The 21,065-nt window shown below is 41.4% G+C and overlaps 1 protein-coding gene across 7 annotated transcripts in view; it reads left to right on the top strand.

Annotated features, from left to right (window-relative positions):
- The first annotated feature begins 19,607 nt into the window (after positions 1 to 19,607).
- PDE1A (phosphodiesterase 1A) overlaps positions 19,608 to 21,065 on the top strand; it is a 322,617-nt gene continuing 321,159 nt past the window's right edge. For 2 of the 7 annotated variants that reach the window (XM_072752106.1, XM_072752103.1), the window contains exons 1-2: positions 19,608 to 20,007; positions 20,725 to 20,835. In XM_072752106.1, coding sequence (XP_072608207.1) covers positions 20,735 to 20,835 — 101 coding nt within the window. In that variant the 5' untranslated portion in view covers positions 19,608 to 20,007; positions 20,725 to 20,734. Of the gene's footprint in view, positions 20,008 to 20,072; positions 20,498 to 20,601; positions 20,836 to 21,065 lie in introns of those variants that run through there. The other 5 variants (XM_026018380.2, XM_026018381.2, XM_072752105.1 and 2 more) reach the window with 5 other exon arrangements.

The raw sequence follows: 21,065 nt of genomic DNA, 5'->3' as shown, positions 1-21,065 counted from the left end.
AAAATAATTTAGATGTGTAATAGTTTTTCATAAACATTATTAGAAGTTGAACTTCCCAAGAACAGTCTATTTAGGCTGGTAGGGCAGCTTTTATTACACTCCTTCAATAGTGTAATGATAGCTCCCCTTTATCAATGTGTCTTTCAACCAAGGATCCTGGTGACTAAGTTACATGCGTTCATTATCTCTCTGAAACTTCATGACAACCCAGTGAAGTAAGTTCTATGATTAGTGATACTTTATGGCTGAGGAATCTAGAAATATTGGTTTCCCCAGGGTCTCTGAGTTGGTAAGTGGTGAGGCTGGGAATGGATCCAGGCTTATCTTTACCTCTTTTGTCTTCTTATGTTCAGATGAAGAAACTGAAATAGAAAAAGCTCATGTTTAAGATCACTAGCAAGGAGCAGAGCCAGAAGCTGAACCAGTTACCATGAATACAAATCTAGCACTTGTTCTACTCTACCACCATGCTCTGCCAATTTTTTGTAGTCTTTATAAAACTAATTTGTCCTTTTAAATCATGTGAGGATAGGGGTGCCTGGGTGGCTCAGTCAATTAAGTGTCTGCCTTCCGCTCATGTCATGCCCCTAAGGTCCTGGGATCAAGCCCTGCATCAGACTCCCTGCTCAGCGAAGAGTCAGCTTCTCCCTCCACCCCTACCCCTTCTCATGCTCTCTCTCAAATAAATAAGTAAAATCTTTCAAAATCAATCAATCATGTGAGGTTAGCAATGGCTTTCAGTAGGTCTAGATGACATGTTTATATACTTTGAACTGTATTTCTACCCTTAGACATAAATATATCTTATTTCTGCAATTTCTATTACAGTCAATTGGCCTTTCTTGCCTTCCTTACTTTTCCTTTTTATTAATTAGATGATTACTATAATTATATTAGGGGTTTTGGGTAATGGTAACAAGGAAAACAGTTGGGCTTTCTTGCATAAACTAATCATAAATATGTAATTAGATAATGAATATTAAGTATTTTATACAGCTTATGGGAGGAAAGAGGTCTTGTGCATGTATATTAACACAGTACTGCAAGTATGTAGTCATGTATTTTTTGTTGATGTGAATTAAGAACAACACAAGTATATATATATGCACATTCATTATGTTTTGCAATGACTTAAGTGGATAAAGAATCCTATACTTTGACAAAAATCTGCACACATGTGAAAAAATGTAAATCTGTAGATTACATTTCATTATTTTTGAATATTAAGAACATGACCTTTTTAAGAATATATATTTTTAATTTTAAAAATACAGAGAATGTGGTTAACCCAGAGACTTTAAAAAAAAATTATTTATTATACAGCAGTGTGGCCAATTTAATTTGGCAAGGTTTTGAAGTAAGAGAAATTAGTCCTTTGGGAAAGAACCTTCCTTTTCTGTGGTTATTTCATCTTCTTCATGTACCAAAGCCCTCATGCTCTCTTCTCTTTGGCTTTTTAAGAAATGATTTGATGTCAGTAATTTATGTCTTTGTGGACCTTTGGGTCAATGTCTTACTTTTCCAAGAGTTATTTGCATGTTATTTTTTTAAAAATTTTTATTTATTTATTTGAGAGAGAGAGAGAGAGAAAGACCCAACATGGGGTGGGCAGGGGGAGAAGCAGACTCCCCCCTGAGCAGGGAACCCGATGCAGGGCCCCATCCGAGGACCCTGGAATCATGACCTGAGCTGAAGGCAGACGTTTAAATGACTGAGCCACCAGGCACCCCTGATGTTAACATTTTAAAGTAATGCCACAATAAAGTCTTTCTTCTCAACATAGTTTTAGGGATTATCTGGAACATGAGGTGACATATTTGGAGGGAGGGAAATTACTTCTTGAACAAAGCTAGGGGACTTTCTACTCCACCTCTACATAAAACTGATGATGAAACCAACAGATCATTTGATAGATATTTTCACATGTGTTTATTAAAAATGCATGTCAGTGTCATTAAATGTCCATTGCATTGTAACTATAGTTAGGCTATTGATGTTACACTGTATGATAAACTCAGCACTTTAGGTCAATGTGATCAATGTGTTCATAATGTGCTCAATAATGGAGTAACAAAATGTCTTTATTTTTCTTAACAAATAATCAAATATTCTCATAGATAGCTTGATCTTAAGTGGAAAAAATATTTGTTTTTATTTTATTGCTTTAGGAGCTAGCAGAATTATGCTAAACAAATGTTTCTTTTGGAGTAGAAATGCTCAGAACGTTGGTCTGAAACTCTTGGAGGGCTCCCCTAAGCTCACTGCTCCAGGAACTCAAAATAAAAGTAATATAAGTATATTGTTTGACCTAGCATTTTGCAAAAGGAGGGAGAAAATCTTGAAAGCTCCTAAATACTTGTGATGGCTCTGGAGACTCTTCTGCTTCTATTGTTATGGGATGTAATATATGTTACATATGTAACATAACATAGATTTTAAATTTGATCCAGATAACTCAGTAATTCACCATGAGTAAAATCAATCCCTTTTGTGGGACCTATCTTTGTTCAGTGATCTTGCTAATGAGATCCTATAAAAATGGTGCAGATACTCTGGCCATTCCTAATACTATAGATTGCTTTCAACATTACTTTAGGTATAGGATTAGAGTAGAGATGACTGGAGACATGAATGTTGGGTTTATCCATGACTCACTACTACTGCAGGCTTAGATCTTAGCTTATATAATGTTAATGTTTGATTTTACTGAATTACTTTTTACTACTTAAAAGTAGTTTTATAAAATTCAATCCCACATAAACTTGATTCAACCAGATTTAACAAACTTTGTAAGTAGTACAGGAGTACTAGACCTAAACTATTGTCAGAGGTATTTAGATTGTAAAATTTCTTTTCACACTTACAGAAATTTTTCTCTTATCCGGATAACTATTGGATTAATTCTGAATTAAAAGCAAAACACCTTGGGGCCCCTGAGTGGCTCAGTCAGTTGAGTGTCCAACTCTTGATTTCAGCTCAAGTCATGATCTCAGACTCGTGTGATTGAGCATCTTGTCAGGTTTTATGTTCAGTAGAGAGACTACTTGAGATTCTCTCTCCCTCTGCCCTCCCCCTACACTTGCTCATACATACCTTCTTTCTCTATAAAATAAATAAATCTTAAAAAAAATAAAATTAGAGCGAAACACTTCAAAGGAGCCAAATCTGAAGATATTCTCCTTACACTGCATGAAGCAAGTAAGAATAGAGATGGAGTTTAGTTAAAAAGAAGTGAAAAATATTGGGAAAGAAAAAAAAATTTAACTTTCTAAATTAACAATTCATAAACAAACTGCATGCCAATATCTTTTCCTACATTTTATGTCTTAGTCTTTATAATATCTATAGAAGATATGATTGTTTACACATTTATTTAACAAATATTGGTGGAACACTTATTTTATTTCAAGCACTGTTCGAGGTGCTGTGGATATATCAGTAAAGCAAGAGCGACATGGCCCCTGTTCTCACAGAGCTTACATATGAGACACAAACACACACACAGGGTGATATGATTGGAAGTGTCACTTGAATTAGACTGGTATTTTTGGTTGGATGGACACACCAAGTATCCTGGCAGCAACATACAATGAGGATATGAAGAGAAGGTGCTGAAGGAGGATACGAATCTCAAAGGTCCTAAGTCAGGAAAGGCTTCTGTATGTTTAAAGAATAGAAAAAAGTGCAATATGGCTGGAGTAAAATCAGTGAGAGAGAATATCGGGGGAAAAACTAACCCAGAGGGTGATTTTAATATATAAATCAGAGCCCATCACTCTTACTCAAAATGCTCTACAAGCTTCTCATTACACATAGAATAAAACCCCCAAACTTGTAAGGGGCTTCCAGGTTTTTACACAGATATGAATCCTGCCATCTATCTACCCACATGTCCTCTAGTTTACATCCCACTGGCAGCACTCCTCCTTGCTGACTGGTCAGTATGCTAAGCATCCCCAACCTCAGGATGCTTTTGTTTGCTGTCCCCACTGCATGAAATTCTCTTTCTGTAGATAAGTGTATCACCTCCCCATTTTTTTCATTCATTTCATTTTCATTCTCAGCTCAAATGTTACAATCTTAAAGAAGCTTTCTCTGAATATCCTTGTAAAATCTCACCTCCTCTTATCCCTTTCTTTTCCTTTACCCTGTTCTTGCAGTTCCTATGGATGCATAAATAATTACATCAAAACTTAGTTCCTTAAAACAGCAAGAATCATTTACTATCTCTCATCATTTCTGTGGTCAGGAGTTTGAGAGTGGTTCAGCTGTGCATTTTTGGCTTGGGGTCTTTTATGAGGTTGTAGTCAGACGGTGGCCTGTGACAGAGGTCATCTCCCAGGCTTCATTCACAGATCTGTCACCTGGTCTGGGAAGACTCAAAGAACTGGAGACTAGAATAGCTAGGGCTCCTTGATCACCTTTCTTTTTCTCTACTGGGTCTCTGCAGCATGGTGGCTTAAGAGTAGTAAGAATTCATACATGTGGCTCAAGGATGGAAAGATCCAGGCAGAAGCCATATCATCATTTATGATCTAGCCTTGGAAAGTCAGGCAATGTTACTTCTGCTGCATTCTACTGGGGTTGAGACCATTGCAAAAGTTTACCCAGTTTCAAGGGAGAAGGGGGGATGTAGGCATTGCTTCTTGAAGGAGAAATGCTGGTACAATATTACGTTATAAGAACATGTTGGGATGGTATATGTGTAAATAATATATATATTCTCCAATGCTTGGAAAATAAAATGTCACACTGCTTTCTTTATTCTTTCTCCAAAGCAGTTTCTATTCTGATTATTCCCTGTCTCCCTCACTAGAATATAAGCCCTATAATGGTAGGACTCTTGTCTTTCTCCTTTCCCGCTGGTCAATCTTCTTTACTATTGGAATCAATGATTAGCATAGAGTAGGCACTCGACATTTTCTGTTCTTGAACGAATAAACAATTCCTGAATCAACTACCTATGAAGCAATGGGAGTATCATGAAAATCATCATTTTAGAGATGGAAGAAAATTTTATAATATTCTATAAGTGGTCTCAGAAATCTACCAGGATCATGGAATATACTAAAATTATCTTAAAAGTGAGCTGGTTTTCACAATGTGTGCCTAAAAAGAAAAAGAAAAAAAAATGTGTCTTCTAATATTTTGGAAAAACTATGACTCTTTTTTTTTTTTAAACTATGACTCTTTTTATGACATTATATTAACTAAATTCTCAGTGGCTTAAATTGTAAGAGATGAGGGGTGGCAAGCCTAGTTCATAATCTGCTCTCACACAGAGATTATAACTTTGCAAGTAGGCACATCAATCTTCCAGTCGCAGCTACACAAATGCAGTCAGTCGTTCAGCTCATAACCATATCCACCAAGATGAGCTGTATGCTACAGGGGCTTTCACTCCCTGTTTTTGATTGCTTACTTTGTCATTTTCAATGGGCCTCCATTTTTGCTTCTTTTAAGGCGGATTGTTGACACACAGAGGGAAACTATTGCTTGGATTTTTACTGTCGCCAAGAGATGGTCTTTTGAAACTCATTCTCCGAAACGGTGAATGTCGTGGTTTGTGACACAAACATGGGAATGAGCCTTGAAGTTGTCCTCTTAAAAATAAGCCTCAAGGGCTTAAGAATTCATTGCACCGACAGGCAAAAGGGGTGATTTTTCATGCGAACTGGAAAACAACCTAAACGCTCACAAAAAACAGCTGAGAAATTAATGACATACCAGCGAAGGTACAAGCACTTAGAAAGGTGTTGCAAAAGAGAGAAGGCAAAAAATAATTTTTCATAGCTAACAGGAATACCTAAAAACTCCAAGACGATTAACTAAAAAATCAGAAATGATATAAAATTGCACAAGCTATCTGGACAGAACATATTATGAAGACATCAATAGTTTTCATATAAAACCGCTGCGAGGAGAAGACCCCAATGGTCAAGTAAAGAAGCATGATGCCAACAAAACACAAAACATTTAGCATTGGTGACAAGATAGGAAGGAAAGGACTAAACTGAGAAATGATGTGGTAAAGAATTCAAGGAGCAAGACCCAAACCAGCTCCCCCGACGTCTTGGCAGGCTGGCGGAATGGGTCTGCAAACTTTAAGTAACCAAGTTGTCCCGGTGCAAAAGTACAGAACATCGTGGCTTCTGTTTTTCTAGAACTTACCAGAAGGTCATCTGTTCTTTGTTGCAGAGAGAAAATGTGTCACCCAAGGCGTGAAGGTGGCTTTTCAGTCACTTTTGTGGGATCCAGGGCAGCGCAGGATTTCGAGTCCCAGCAGGAACAACAAACCTGAGGCTTGTTTTGCTCTGGCTGACACCCTTGGGTTAAAAATTCTCCCCCAATCTGGGGAACACCTGGGTGGCTCAGGGGTGGAGCACCTGCCTTCGGCCCAGGGTGTGACCCTGGAGACCCGGGGTCGAGTCCCCCGTCGGGCTCCCTGCATGGAGCCTGCTTCTCCCTCTGCCTGTGTCTCTGCTTCTCTCTCTGTCTCATGAATAAATAAAATCCTTAAAAAAAAATTCTCCCCAAATCTGGCTCCAGGAAGAGAACCAAGAGTCCACCAAGGAAGCGGGTGTCAATGAGCAGTGGAGTTCCCCTCCGGGGGCCTGAAGCCGGCCTCCCCAGGGAGGTGCCCGGAGAGTCGGGCGTGGGCTCCTGGCCTGGCCTGGGCTCCTCGACCTCCCCGCTCGGACGCCGCAGGGCATCTGCAGGAGGAGGGATGCGTGCTTCCCGCCCCTGAGACCAAGGCCTCCCGGACCGCTTCAGGGACCGCGCCCCAAGCCGGCGGCGCTCGAGGCCACGGGAGGCAGAGGGCGCCCCATGCTCCTGGCTGCCCCGCCCCCCGCGAGCCCGTGCACCTGGGCCGTGCACCTGCCAGGCACCTGGGCCCAGCAGCTCCCTCCTGCAGCCGCGCCTTCCGGGTCCTGAGAACGCTGCCCAGATGGACGGCGAGGCCGGAGAGCGCCCCCAGGAGGCGCGTGAGGGTCCTACTGCGCCGCCCCGGGTTGGGGGTTTAAAACGCGGGCGACCAGAGCCACCCGGGCTCGCAGCAACTCGCAGGCTGCAGGAGTGGAGGGGAGGCCCCAGAATGCCCCGGGCGCTAAGCAGCCCAGCGCAGGCGCAGTCCCTCCCGCCCTCCGGCCCCTGTGCGTGTGCGTGGGGGGCGGATGGCCCTTGCCACTCTTGGGCCTCTGTGCGCGTGCGCAAGGGGGGGGTCCTTGCAGCGGTCGCTCCCGCCCTCGGACCCCTGCATGTGCGCGTGCGCGGCGTGTGGGGGGAGCGCCTGCAGCGGCCCCTCCCGCCCTCGGGCCCCTGCATGTGCGCGTGCGCGATGGGGGGGCATCCAGCAGCCCCTCCCGCCCTTGGGTCCCTGTGCGCGTGCGCAGTGTGTGGGGGGAGCGCCTGCAGCGGCCCCTCCCGCTCTCAGACCCCTGCGTGTGCGTGTGCGCGTGCGCGGTGGGGGGGGTGCCTGGAGCGGCCCCTTCCGCGCTCATATCAGGAGCCGGGCCTGAGGCAGCGGGTCTCGGCGCCCGAGGTCCGCCCTGTCCGGAAGCGCCGTCCTCAGAGCCCCCGCCCCCACGCGGGCGCGGAAACCATCAGCACCCACGAAGCAGGTGCGCGGTGGTCGGGGAGCCCCCGCGGCCGCCTTCGGAGCTGCGCCTGCCGCGGCCTCGGGTCGGGCCCGTGCCCTCGGGCCGGGAGGTGCCTGGTGGCCCCGGTTCCCATCATGGACGCGCCGCGGCACAACCAGAGGAGCCTGGCTCGGCCCTGGAAGGGTCCAGAGGGACAAGCTGTTGGTGAGGAGCAGGTATGAGAGCTGTCCGCAAAGAAGCTGCGGCTAGAGAGGGTCGGGGACGGACCTGGCGGGTGGTGTGCGGGTGGTGGAGGCGGCTCGGGCACAGGCCAGCTTGCTGCAGGCCTGGGCTCCCTCGGAAGGGAAGTCTCTGACCTCCTCTGACCTCCTCCTGGCGCCCGAGGGCTGCCCCACGAAGACCCGGACTGCACGAGAAAGAACTGAAAAGGAAGGCCAGAGAGAGCGAGCCCTGAAGACTCCCGTGGGAGAGACCCTGAAGCCGCCAAACGAGATCAGCCAGGTCTGGGGCAAGCCCAGGTGGAGGCCGCGGCCATCCACGTGAGCTCGAGCAAGGAGCGGATGTGGAGAAGACCGCTGCGCCGAAGACTGCAGCAAATGACGAGCGCATCGTCATCGGAATCCATGACCTCATTTCCAAGATAGAAAACAGTAAATGACGAGCGCATCGTCATCAGAATCCATGACCTCATTTCCAAGATAGAAAACAGTAAATGAGGAGCGCATCGTCATCAGAATCCATGACCTCAGTTCCAAGATAGAAAAAGTAAATGAGGAGCGCATCGTCATCAGAATCCATGACCTCATTTCCAAGATAGAAAAATGTAAATGACGAGCTCATCATCAGCAGAATCCATGACCTCATTTCTAAGATAGAAAAATGTAAATGACGAGCTCATCGTCATCAGAATCCATGACCTCATTTCCAAGATAGAAAACAGTAAATGACGAGCTCATCGTCATCAGAATCCATGACCTCATTTCCAAGATAGAAAAATGTAAATGACGAGCTCATCGTCGTCAGAATCCATGACCTCATTTCCAAGATAGAAAAATGTAAATGACGAGCTCATCGTCATCAGAATCCATGACCTCATTTCCAAGATAGAAAACAGTAAATGACGAGCTCATCGGCATCAGAATCCATAACCTCAGTTCCAAGATAGAAAAGATCTGATCTGACGTGGAAGTTCCTGACAAATGTCTGTCTCCCTTGTCTGTCTGTCTATGACTATTCAAAGGTCTCATGCTCTTGATTCTTTAACTTGTTTTTAAACTGGGTTGCTTTGAAAAGAAAACTACATAGTTTTCCTTTAGTCAATAAGAAGAAGAAGAAGAAGGAAGAGGAGGAGGAGGAGGAAGAAAAAGAAAAGAAAAAGAAGAGGAGGAAGGAGAGAAGAGGATAATTTTATAGTACAGGCTTTGGAATGACACAAATGATTTAAATGTAGGTTTACATTCTGATTGTGTCGTGTACTAACTGGTAGCCTTAATCTCGTTGAGTTCAATTTCCTTATCTATAAAATGGTTGCAATAATTGAAATACTGGTGTGAGATTAACAATGTATGCCTGGAAAAAGCACTTGAGAATAATATCTATTAAACAATTGAAAGTCCATCAAAATATTATTAGTAAAACTGTGGGACTTACGTAATAGACAGATGGAGCAATAAGAGCACAGATGCTTCAGGGACACATACTAGTATATATAAAAATATACTGGTTGATAAAGGCCACAATACAAATCCACGAGGGCAGAAGAAAAATTTCAATAAATAGTTCTGAACTCTGGGTGAAATCTTTGGAAAGAATATAGTTAGATGTGTAGTTTTCACATGAACAGATAAATTCCAAAAAAGTTACAGCACTAAAGAAAATGAAACTTTTATTTCATTTTATTTATGATTTCATTCTATATCAATTAGAATAAAATCAAAGTCAGGAAATACTGGATATTGACATAGAGAATAAACTTCAAAGGCAAAAAAGCAATAGCAGAATCACAGAGAAGAGGTGGACAGATTTGACTATATGGAAAATTAGATCTTGGGAGTGCCAGGGTGGCTCAGTTGATGGAGCATCCAACTCTTGATCTCTGGGTTGTGAGTTCGAACACACAGTGTAGAGGTTACTTAAAAAAGTTTTTTTTTTTTTTTTAATCTTAAAAAAAGTTAGGTCTAAATGACACCAAAAAAAGTAACGAAGTATTTCAATCACTTATGATAGGCCAAAGGTTAGTACAAATATCTAAAGAACATTTACAAATCAATAATAAAAATGTAAACCCAATTAGAGAAAAGTGAACAAAAGGTAGAGCAAGATATTAAGCGGTACAAAGATCCCCCGAAAATTAATACAAGAAATTTCAATAACAAACTTAAATTCACTTTTTTTTTTACCTATCATATTGGTAACTTATTTTAAAGAAAAATACATAAGATACATTATTAGTGTTCCCTGAGTTTAGAACATTCATGTATTGCAGAAAGGGAATAAATTGGAGTAAATGTTAAGGAAATTATACTAGATTTATAATTCTTGACACAATATTTCTCCTATATAAATTTGTCCATAAAAACTAGAGATGCAGAAATCACTTATGTGCAAAAATATATTTATTAGAGGATTATTTACCATAAAGGAAAATTGGAAAAAATAGGGATGGATAAATAATGGCACAATCAAATGATAGTATACTACGCAGTAGCTAGATGAACAATTTTGAAGTTAAGGGAATGGAAAAATGTTCATAGTAAAATTTTAAAAGGATGAAGGAATATGCAATTTTATAAACCTCTGCAGGTTTTTAGTGGATGTTTTCTCTCATTTTTAGTGGTTGTTTTCTCTCAGGGAAAATAGGTAACTTCCATTTTTTACTTTGCATTTTGCAGTATTATTTCAAATTCTCTATAATAATTATATATATCTTAATACTCAGGAAATGTGCAAAATGCTGCTCTTCACATTGTATTAAGTACACCAAACTATAAAATGCATATGCAGATGGTCTCAACTATATAAATACAAGTGTTTATTTTTAAATCACTTTAAAGTTTTTTGGAAAAGCCTGAGGAAAAGGGGTTTTATGTCGATTTGGCAAGCAGTGGACAACCCAAGCAAGTTCACGGGCAGGGCACCATGTGATCAGAGCAGCAGTTAGGAGGAATCGCCTAGGAGGGTGCTAACAGCTGGTGCGGAAAGGTGACTCAGATCAGGCTGTGGTAGACAGAAGGACAAGAAGGGGTTGATACTGAGCTACAACCGGGAGCAGAACTGAAAGTACTTGGAGCCTGGGAGTGGGACATGAAGGACAAACAGGAGCCAAGAACTTAAAAAAGGCATACAATTATTGTAAAAAAAAATTTGAAACGATAAAGGAAAATACCAGATAAAGCAAGATAAAAATAAAAGTGCCATTTTATAGAAACAAGGAAATTTGGAGGAGAAGCTGGTTTGAAAAAGATAAGTGAATTTTTAAACCTGTGAGAAGTTTGTGGCTAGTAAGAGAATATCAAAGACGTATTTAAATATCTCCCTTAGTTTTTATTATGTAAATATAAACAGTAAAAAAAAATCAAACAGGAGAGAAAGGAACACATTAATATCAAATCTCCTACTGAATTTCCTACAATTACCCACAGGCCTACTCTTCGCCATAACTGCTTTCAATTATTTTCATTTTTATTTCCTCTGGTGATCAATTTCATATCTGCTCAGACTTCAATATCTTATCTATCACCACCAAACATCCTTTGATCAATGTCTCCATACTCTGAAAGATGAGGAACTTCTCTGTTCCTAATTTTTTTAAGATAAATTATTATTTTGGCATTCCTTTGGTAACTGTTGTACCAAATTACACTTCTGTAAGAAGTTTAGGCTTAAACTTTTTATATCTTGATCAATCAACTTCAAACAGTGTATCATTGAATTCCCCACAATATAAACGGAGAATACCAGTGATTATAAACTTCTTCCACCTCTTATCCCCCCGTTTTTCTCCCAATATCTGGCAGCTATATAATCACTTTCATTAAAAAGTTCGGGACATTTGTATTTTTTTCTGTAACTATAATAAAATAACTCATGTTATATCTCGTGGTTGAATTCTAAAAACTGAAAACATATATACACAACATTTGATAATATAATTATGTAAATACTATTGATGTAGAAAATACTGCTTATCTGGGGACCTGCTGAGAAAGAAATGGAATTCTTTTTTTTTTCTGTGTTTTTTAAACAACTTTATTGAGTGTAATTTATACACTACACAATTCATCCCTTTTAAGTAGACAATTCCAAGGTTTTTAGCAAACTTACCAAGTGGTGCAATCTTCACCATAATCCAGCTTTAGAACATTTCATCACTCCAATAAAATACCTCATGTCCATTTACAGTCAATTCCCTTTCCTACCCCCAGCCCCAGGTAGCCACTAATTTACTTTCTGATTCTATAGATTTGCCTGTTCTGGTTTCTTCCACTCAGGAAAACAGTTTTAAGATTTATATATGTTGTAGCATGTGTCAGTATTTCATGCCTCTTTACTGTAGATGGGGTTCCATTGTTTTGATTTACATCTTGTTCATCATTCATCAGTTGATGGACATTTGAGTTGTTTTCACTTTTTGTCTATTATAGATAATTCTGCTATGGACATTTGTGTGCAAATCTTTGTGTGGACTTATGCTTTTTATTACTCTTGGATAGATACCTAGGAAATTTAATTCTATATTTTCCTAACCAGTCTACTCAAAGAAAAATGTCCCAATTATCAAGAGCATCTGGAATTTATTTTTCTTATATGTCATCAATTACTTTAAATCATTCCATATTTTAGTTTGGTTTGCAATCTGACCGCGGCTTTTATGCTTATATTTTTCACCCTAGAGATTTAAAACAATTTTTAAATTACGTATTTCATAAATACTAAAAGGTATAAAGGTATTATCTGTCAAACTATATATTCACATCCTATTTAAGAAATAAAACACTTGTAAGTGCTCCTGGGTGGCTCAGTCGGTTAAATGTCTGCCTTCAGCTCAGGTCACGATCTCAGGGTCCTGGGATTGGGCCCACATTGGATTCCCTGCTCAGAAAGGAGTCTGTTTCTCCCTCCCTCTCCCTCTGTCCCTTCCAGCCCCCTGCTTTTGTGTTCACTCCTCTCTCTCTCTCTTTCTCGAATAAAGAAATTTTTAAAAATCTTAAAAAAAAAAAAAGAAAACGCCTCTAAAACAGTTGAAGAGGCTTATATGGAGTTCACTTCGAAGCATCCTCCTCTCTCTTTCCAGAGATTATCTAGAGTTTAGTGTTTATCATTCCTATGCATTTCTTTAAACATTTACTAATTATATATGTATTTACTAATTAGCAAAAAATAAAATTATGCTGTCTAAATTCTTACTGGACTTCGTCTTTGTTCTCAATATTATTTTCATGAAATTTATCCTCGTGTATAGTTTTTACTCCAAGATATACATTTTCACAACCATATTATATTCCATTTTGTGAATATGTCAACATTTATACATTTTTCCAGTTAATGGGAAGTTAACTGATTTTAAAAAAAACTTTTTTTTTGCTACTAGAAACATTCTTGTATACGTCTCCTTCAACCCACTGAGTCCCCCAAACTTCGTATGTTGAGACCTAATCCCGAATGCAAGTATTAAGAAGTGGGGCATTTGAGGGGATGATTAGGTCATGACAGTGGAGCCCTCATGAATGGGATTAGTGCTTTTATGAAAGAAACTCCAGAGAGTTCCCATGTTCCTCCTCCCTCGTGAGAACACAGCTAGGGAGAGGGCTGTCAACAAACCAGGAGGTAGGCTCTCATCAGACACCAAATCTGCAAGCATCTTGCTCTGGGACTCCCCTGCTTCCAGACTAGTGAAATAAATTTCTGTTGTTCATGAGCCACCCAATCTCTGGTATTTTTTAATAGTAGCCTGAATGGGCTAAAATGTCTCCTTTATGCATGTAGGAAAGTATTTTAGAGTACATCCATTTTCAACCTTTCTAGACATTGGCATATTGCTTTCCAAAATGATTTTGCTAATACTTACACCAACAAAACATGAAGTTCCTCTATTGCTACACATCCTTCCCAATATCTGGTGTGGCCAGATAGTTCTTCTCTCAAATTATTGAGTGTGCAAAGGTATATATCTATGTAGCCACTTCTGTTTCACTGAATACAGTAATTTTTAACGCCTTCTATTATGCCTATTGTGCATTTATGTTTCTGCTTCAGTGACTTTCTTGCTCCTATTTTTATATATTTTTTTAAAATACTAACTTGCTTGTGCTTATATTATGGCTTTCCAGAAATTATTTGTGTGTTTTTGGTATGAGACTTTTGTTGGTTATATTATATGCACCACAAATAATTTCTGAATCTTCTTTTGGAGATTTTAGTACTCTCTGGAGTAAATGACAGGTAAATTTACCATTCAGTTTAATAAAGATAATCAGGTTTCCTTCTGGAGAAATGGTTTGGCATGTTTACTGCCCGCTGTAAAAGATCCAAAGTCTCTAAGTCTCTTACAGTGTCAGTCACTGTGTGTGCAGGTATCATCTGGCCGTCTTCATGCCACCTTGTGGGAATCAGAGCTCAGATAACCTGTACCAAAATGCCAATACTGTGGCCACTACTTCTGGTGTGAAGAGTGAATACAATTCTTTGTTCCTGACCCAAGGATAGGCTGGTAGACTGATCTGATAGCTTGTGTGAATGGTAAAATTTCAGAATCTTCACAGTTCTTGACATCTTTTTCTATCTATTAATAAAATAAGGTATATCAATTTTATTGATGTTTTCAAAGAGACAACTTTTTATTTTGTTGATTATTATTTTTTTCTGATTATTGTTTTATTTCATTGATTTCTGCTCTGATATTTATTTATTTATTTATTTATTTTTACCTGTTTCACTTGACCTTTTAAGATTCTTAGTGTGGAGGCATCCGGGTAGCTCAGTTAAGTAAGTGTCTGACTCTTGATTTTGGCTCAGGTCGTGATCTTAGGGTCGTGGGATCCAGTCTGCTTATCATTACTCTGCTTCTCCTCTTCCCCTCTGCCCCGCCCCCAGCATTCTCTCTTTCTGTTTCTCATTCTCAAATAAAATAAATACATAAATAACATTAAAAAATTTCTTACTGTGGATCCTGAGATCATTGATTTGAGATCTTTTTCCATTTCTAATAGAGCTATATGGTGCAACAAATTTCTCCCTAGTTACTGCTTCAGCTGTATTTCACAGATTTTGGTATATTATGTGTTTCACCCTTATTCGGTTCAAAAATACATTCTAATTTACTTTCCAATTTCTTGTTTGGCCCATAGGTTATTTAAAAGTGTATTATTTAGTTTGCAAATATTGGGAGTTTTCCAAAGATATTTCTGTTACTGATTTCTAATTTAATTCCACTGGGGTCAGAGAATATACTTCGTATTGTTTGACTCCTTTTAAATTATGGAGACTCGTTTTATCATCCAGAATGTGATTTCTTTTGGTAAATATTCAATGCCTGCACTTTAAAATAATGAGTATTTTGCTGTTTTTGAGTGGAGCGTACTATAAATGTCAATTAGTTCATGTCTCTTACATACTTACTGGATTTCTCTCTACTTATCAATTTTTATAGTGAGGAGTATAAAATATCTGACTATATGACTATAATTATAAATGTGTCTACTCCTCCTTAGAGTTGTATTATTTTTGCTTTCATGTATTTTGAAGCTCTGTTATTATGTGCATCTACATTTTGACACCTTCACTTTTTAGAAGCCCATCTGTGCATTCAAAAGTATGTTTATTATAATTTTTCCGATATTTGTAGATGCTTTTTGGCCTAGAAATTTTTGGAATATCTAGTCTGCTATACCATTAAAACTTCACAAATTTCTGGGGGTCTTTTCTTATCAATAAAGAAGTAATGTGCTCTCATTTAATCAAGAAAATCATCTTTTTAGTTTAAGATTGTTTTAAAATTTAATCCATTTTTTTCTTGAAGCCATCTTTTGGATCCCCTTAGTTTTTTTTTTCTATTTTGAACTAATTTTCTCCTAACATTTCTTCACAGAAATAAATCTGGGATTTTGTTTTTAATCTCCATGGCTAGTTAGGTACATGTCTCTGATTTTAGTCACTGATTACTTTTTTGTTTTTCGGGTATACTGACTCATGTAATTATTTTATTTATTGCTTAAATATAATTATTTTAGAAGAATATTTGAGTGGTATGCTTTCCAAATTTGATGCCTCTGAATGTTATCATTTATCTTTGTCATTTGCTGGGTGTGGACTCATAACTCTAAAACTATTTTCCCTTTAATTTACTACATGGTGCTAGTATAACCTTATTATGATAATAAAATTAGTGTCGCAATTATTTCGAACATTTCACACGTGAGCAAGGATGTAAGGTTTCTAAACTGAACACTGGCAATGCATAAAAACAATAATGTTCTATGACAAATTATTTGGGAAATAGTTCATGATGAGTAAACCTACTGAGATAAATGATTACACTACAATCCAAAGGAGAAAAGTCATGCAATAATATCAATAATAATAAATACTAACAATTTAATAGAGCAGTTACTATGTACCTAATACTGTTTTAATTTTTTTTGTATATTAAATCATTTAGTCCTTACATCAACTGTATGAGAAGGATGATATTATTATGTTTCTTTATACATGAGGAAACAGACATGTGGTAGTAACTTGCAAAGTTACCACATAATTCTTTAAGTGAAAGAACAGGGATTCAAACTCAGGTAGTCTGGATCCAGTCTATGCTGGGGATCAGTAGATCCCGAAAAATCACTGTATAAATTTTAGTCAACATTCCAGTAAAATATTAGGTAATAAGAATGAAGGAACTACGAGCTACTTATTATAATAATTTACCTGAACATAGAACTAAAGCAAAAGAGATGGAACATATAAGAGATAAGAGACAAATTAGGTCAATTTTTACTCTATGTTTAAGAGTATTTTCTCAGCTTCTTCCCAGAACTTGTATAGAACATCTTGTTTTAGCAAGCGTATTTTAATTTCTTAGAATACTTTCATGTTATCTTATTTCTTTGTCTTATGTCAGAATTTTTTTTGGCTTAGTTTAATTTCATGAATGCAACATCTCAAATTTTTCTCAACAGATTAATTAGGGAAAAAAAAGTTGAATGCTGTTCCCCTAAGTTCTATTCTATTCTCTCCAATGTGATTTATTTTATTTTTACTCTATTAATACATCTTGGAGACGTTAGTTATAAACTAGAAAAGAAAAATGCTTTGAATTCTCTACATTAACAGAAATAGCTTCTTGATGGTGCCTAACTCTGAAGATTACATTGGTCAAGGATTTAAGTAACAAGCTGTTCTGCATAGCTTATTGTTCACATTTGAATTTTATTTTATGAAACATTTAATGCAATAATTAAACCTTTTTGTGTACTGAGTGTGTAATCAGTATACTGTGAGATCTTACATATCAATACATGACAGAAGTGAGATCATGAAAAGGCAAATAAATTTTAATGACAAAATTCACCCACGATGGGGTAAGAGTCCTCATTTTTTTTACATTGCAATATTATTGGTAAGGTAGCCAGTGTGAGGGCTTGAAATATCTTGGCATAATTAGAAAATCATCTGTGACTCGAAACCTCAATTACTGTGCGGTTTGACTCACAAAATAGTGATGGTGGAGTACTTGTATTTTAGAGAGTTTTTTACTGTGATTCATCTTTGTGGGCAGAATTCAGATACTGGCTATCGCATTAAAGGAAAATCAGGTAAGTGCTTATTAAATGAATATCTCCAGAAGGATAAACGAAGGCGCAGGGAAGGTAAAATCAGTATTTTCAGAGCAAGACTAACTTATCTCTGACAATTCCGGTAAGTGCTCGCAGGGGTCAGCGGCGATTACGTGGAGCTCCCTGCGCGCTAGAGGCCTTCCCTGCAGCTGGAGGTCAGGAACAGAAGTGAAGCTGCACTTCATTTAACTTCTTTTTTGGAAACTTTATTTTCGGCCAGTCTTTCCATCTCCTGCTCCCCAGCGTGCGGGAGCGCGGGGAGGCGGGGTGGGGGCCCCAGGCTGCAGGCGGGAGCCTCTGAGCAGGCGCACAGCGCCCCTGCACCTGCGGCTCCCCGAGCTTCCCTGCTGGGAAGGAGGCCCTGGCCTGGCTGGGCTGCGGGGCGGGGGGGGGGGTGGCGGGCTCGGGGCCTGCCCCCTCGGCCGCCCCCCCACGGGAGACCCCGGGGCGAGCCCCCTCACCGGTGCTCGGGGTGGCAGGGCCCCCGGGGTGCAGACCCGGGTTCGTGGGGAGCAAGAGGGACCTCAGGGAGAGGTTGCTGGTCGGCCCCGGGTCAGGACCCGGGCCGGTTGCAGCTCCCACCAGGCTGCCTCCGTCTGCTCAGAGAAGGTTCCAGAGCCGAGAGGCCTGCGGCCTGCGGCCTGCGTGCAATAGGAGTGGCTGCAGGGCCGCAGCAAACTTCAGCTCAGCTCGCTGCCCACAGCTCTGGAGAGGCGGGTGCTGGGGTCTGCAGGGGTTCCGGGGAGGTGCTGGGTTCTGCGGGGGCTGGGGGGGGGTGCTGGGGGCTGCGGGGGCTCCGGGGAGGTGCTGGGGTCTGTGGGGGCTCCGGGGGGGAGTGCTGGGGTCTGTGGGGGCCCCGGGGAGGGTGCTGGGGGCTGCGGGGGCTCCGGGGAGGGGGTGCTGGGGGGCCCTGGGCTCTGGGGAGGGGGTGCTGAGGGCTGCGGGGGCTCCAGGGGGTTGTTGGGGGCTGGGGGCCTCCGGGGATGGGGTGCTGGGGGGTGTAGGGACTCCGGGGAAGGGTGCAAGGGGCCACTGGGCTCGGGGGAGGGTGCTGGGGGTGCGGGGCTCCGGGGAGGGGGTAGGGGGCGCTGCTGGGCTCCAGGAAGGGGGTGCTGGGGACCAATGGGCTCCGGGGACGGGGTGCTGGGGGGTGCGGGGGCTCCGGGGAGGGGTGCTGGGGGCCAGTGGGCTCCGGGGAGGGGTGCTGGAGGCCAATGGGCTCCGGGGAGGGGGTGCTGGCAGCGTCGTGGGCTCGACGGCAACGAGGGCTCGAGCCGCCCAAAGAACCCACGCCCCCTCAGACTGGGGAGGTCATGACGTCCCTTCTGCTCTTCTGTGGCTCTTGCACCTGCAGTCAAGGTTGGCCCGCGTGGGTGCAGGTGGGTTCCTGCTGCAAGGACTTGGGGGGCGTCCTGCTCCTTTATTCGCCGACGCGGGGGAGTGGCCTGTCATGACGGGAGGCTCTGCCCCAGTCGTGCAGCAAAGCTCACCTCTTCTCATTCGTGAATCAGAAGGCACTTTCTATAAAATTTGGCAGACCCGCTCTTTACATACTACGATGATTTTACTCCTTGGTGCATTGGGTGCCTAGATACACATGGTAACTTTGTGTTGGGAGACGGTCGGTCAAATCCTAGCGCCCATTGGAAAGGACCGGCTCTGGGGGCCCCTGGGTGGCTCCGTTGGTTGAGCCTCCGATTCTGATGTCTGCTCAGGTCCTGATCTCAGGGTCACGGGCTCAAGCCCAACAATCTCTGCTTGAGGTTCTCGCTCTTCCTCTCTCTCTGCCCCTCTCCCACCCCATTCACTGTCTCTCTCTGTCTCTCAAACAAACACATAACCCTAAACACACACACACACACACACACACAAATGAAGGACTGGCTTTAAATCTGGGAAATACCTTTCTCGGTTTCTTCAGCTGTTAAATGGGAATATTGCCTACGTCATAGTCTTTCTGTAAGAATTTTTAAAAGGTACCCTGTTAAGTACTGGCAGCAGTGTCTGACATATGATAAGTACCTAATAAATTCAAGACATCACCATCGCTCTACTACCCCTGAATATCCCTACCTTGAACTTCAAGGTAACAGGCAAGGTTTCTCGCAGGGAGGATAAAACTACACCTGGGTTTTCAAACAAACAAGAAGAGAGATTGCTTTTAAGTGTATTTTTCTTAGCAGCTTGCGGATAGTGATCGCTGCTGTGGAGCTCATACTCAGGGTCTGTGCTTGTTTCAAAGAAAGCTCACCATGTGTTGTGAGCTTGGCAGATGACTCAGTTCTGATTCCTTTTATGTTCACTTTCTCTCATTTTTCTTCTCAAATGCACAAACAGCACAGCATCACTTTCTCTCCCTCTCTCCCTTTCTTCCCACCCCCCACCTTCACACACTCCCTTTCCTTCAACACACAGATACACACACACACACACACACACACACACACAAGCATCCACACTAGTTTCATTTTATTTATCTTTTAATCCCCAAAGGATTCACGGAGCAGGCTGTGTGCAGCTGCCGTGTTTTCTTCTGGGTAAATTGGCGGTTACCTACTGTGTGGAGTTGCTAGGAGAAGGTGAATAAGCATGATTACAGCATCATTGATGTACATAGTCTCTCAACAACAACCTGTGGAGCTCTGTGGTCTGTCTTCTGTATGGCTCTATGTGTTATCTCCTCATTGTTGTCATTAATATCTGTTGCATTTATTGCTGGAGCATGCTACATCTTTTCACTGTTGGTTCCAGATCAATTAAGAGACAAAAACCTTGGCATTTAAAACAGGCACTTTTTTCTCAGGGTGGTGCTGCTGACACTGGTTCCTACCATCTGCTTCCTTATTACATCCCGCCCTCCTTCCATTGGTAGAGAGGAATTCAGCTTCTTCTGATGCGCTAAAGTCATTCACGTTTCTCTTGTGCATAATAGATCTTGTAAACTGTAGGAATTCTGATGTGCTTCAGTGCACGGAGCAGTAACAAATGAGCTGCTTTTGGGGAGAGCTGGAGCGCTCAGTCGGTCAGTAGTACAGTAGCAGGCTCACATGTGCCGATTGTTCCTGTGAGGTCAGAGGATCTGCTTATACTGCTGTCTGCTTGGGGGGGGGGGGGTGAGGAGCAGTGGATATGCCTGTCAAAGTCAATAGCAATTCTGCCAGAGGCTGCCCTTAGCTTTGTAAATCTGCAGTATTTTGATAGATGAGAGATGCTACTGTCTAACTGTTTGAGATTTGTAGTGGACTGAGGAATGCTTGTTCTAGCTGCTGAGACTGACTGTAACTATATTGCCCTAGGAGTATCATCATGGGGTCAACTGCTACAGAAATTGAAGAATTGGAAAACACCACTTTTAAGTATCTCATAGGAGAACACACTGAAAAAATGTGGCAACGCCTGAAAGGAATGTGAGTAAGCTCTTTGCTTGGTTCTGTGTTTGATTTCCCCCCACCCCACCCAGAATTTGACTATTAACATGACTAATTTTTCCTATTATCTGACTTGGTGGACCAGTGTTTCCTTTAGAAAGATTTTTCTCTTAGAAAATAACATGTGTCAGCCTCAGATCAACTTGCTTGATTTATTATCTTTTTTGCACCTGTATGTTTAACGTAAAGTAACTCCCTGAGAATTCACT

The sequence above is a fragment of the Vulpes vulpes genome, chromosome 3 (assembly GCF_048418805.1).
Source record: "Vulpes vulpes isolate BD-2025 chromosome 3, VulVul3, whole genome shotgun sequence".
Classification (NCBI taxonomy): domain Eukaryota; kingdom Metazoa; phylum Chordata; class Mammalia; order Carnivora; family Canidae; genus Vulpes; species Vulpes vulpes.
This window is presented reverse-complemented; position numbering and strand designations above follow the sequence as displayed.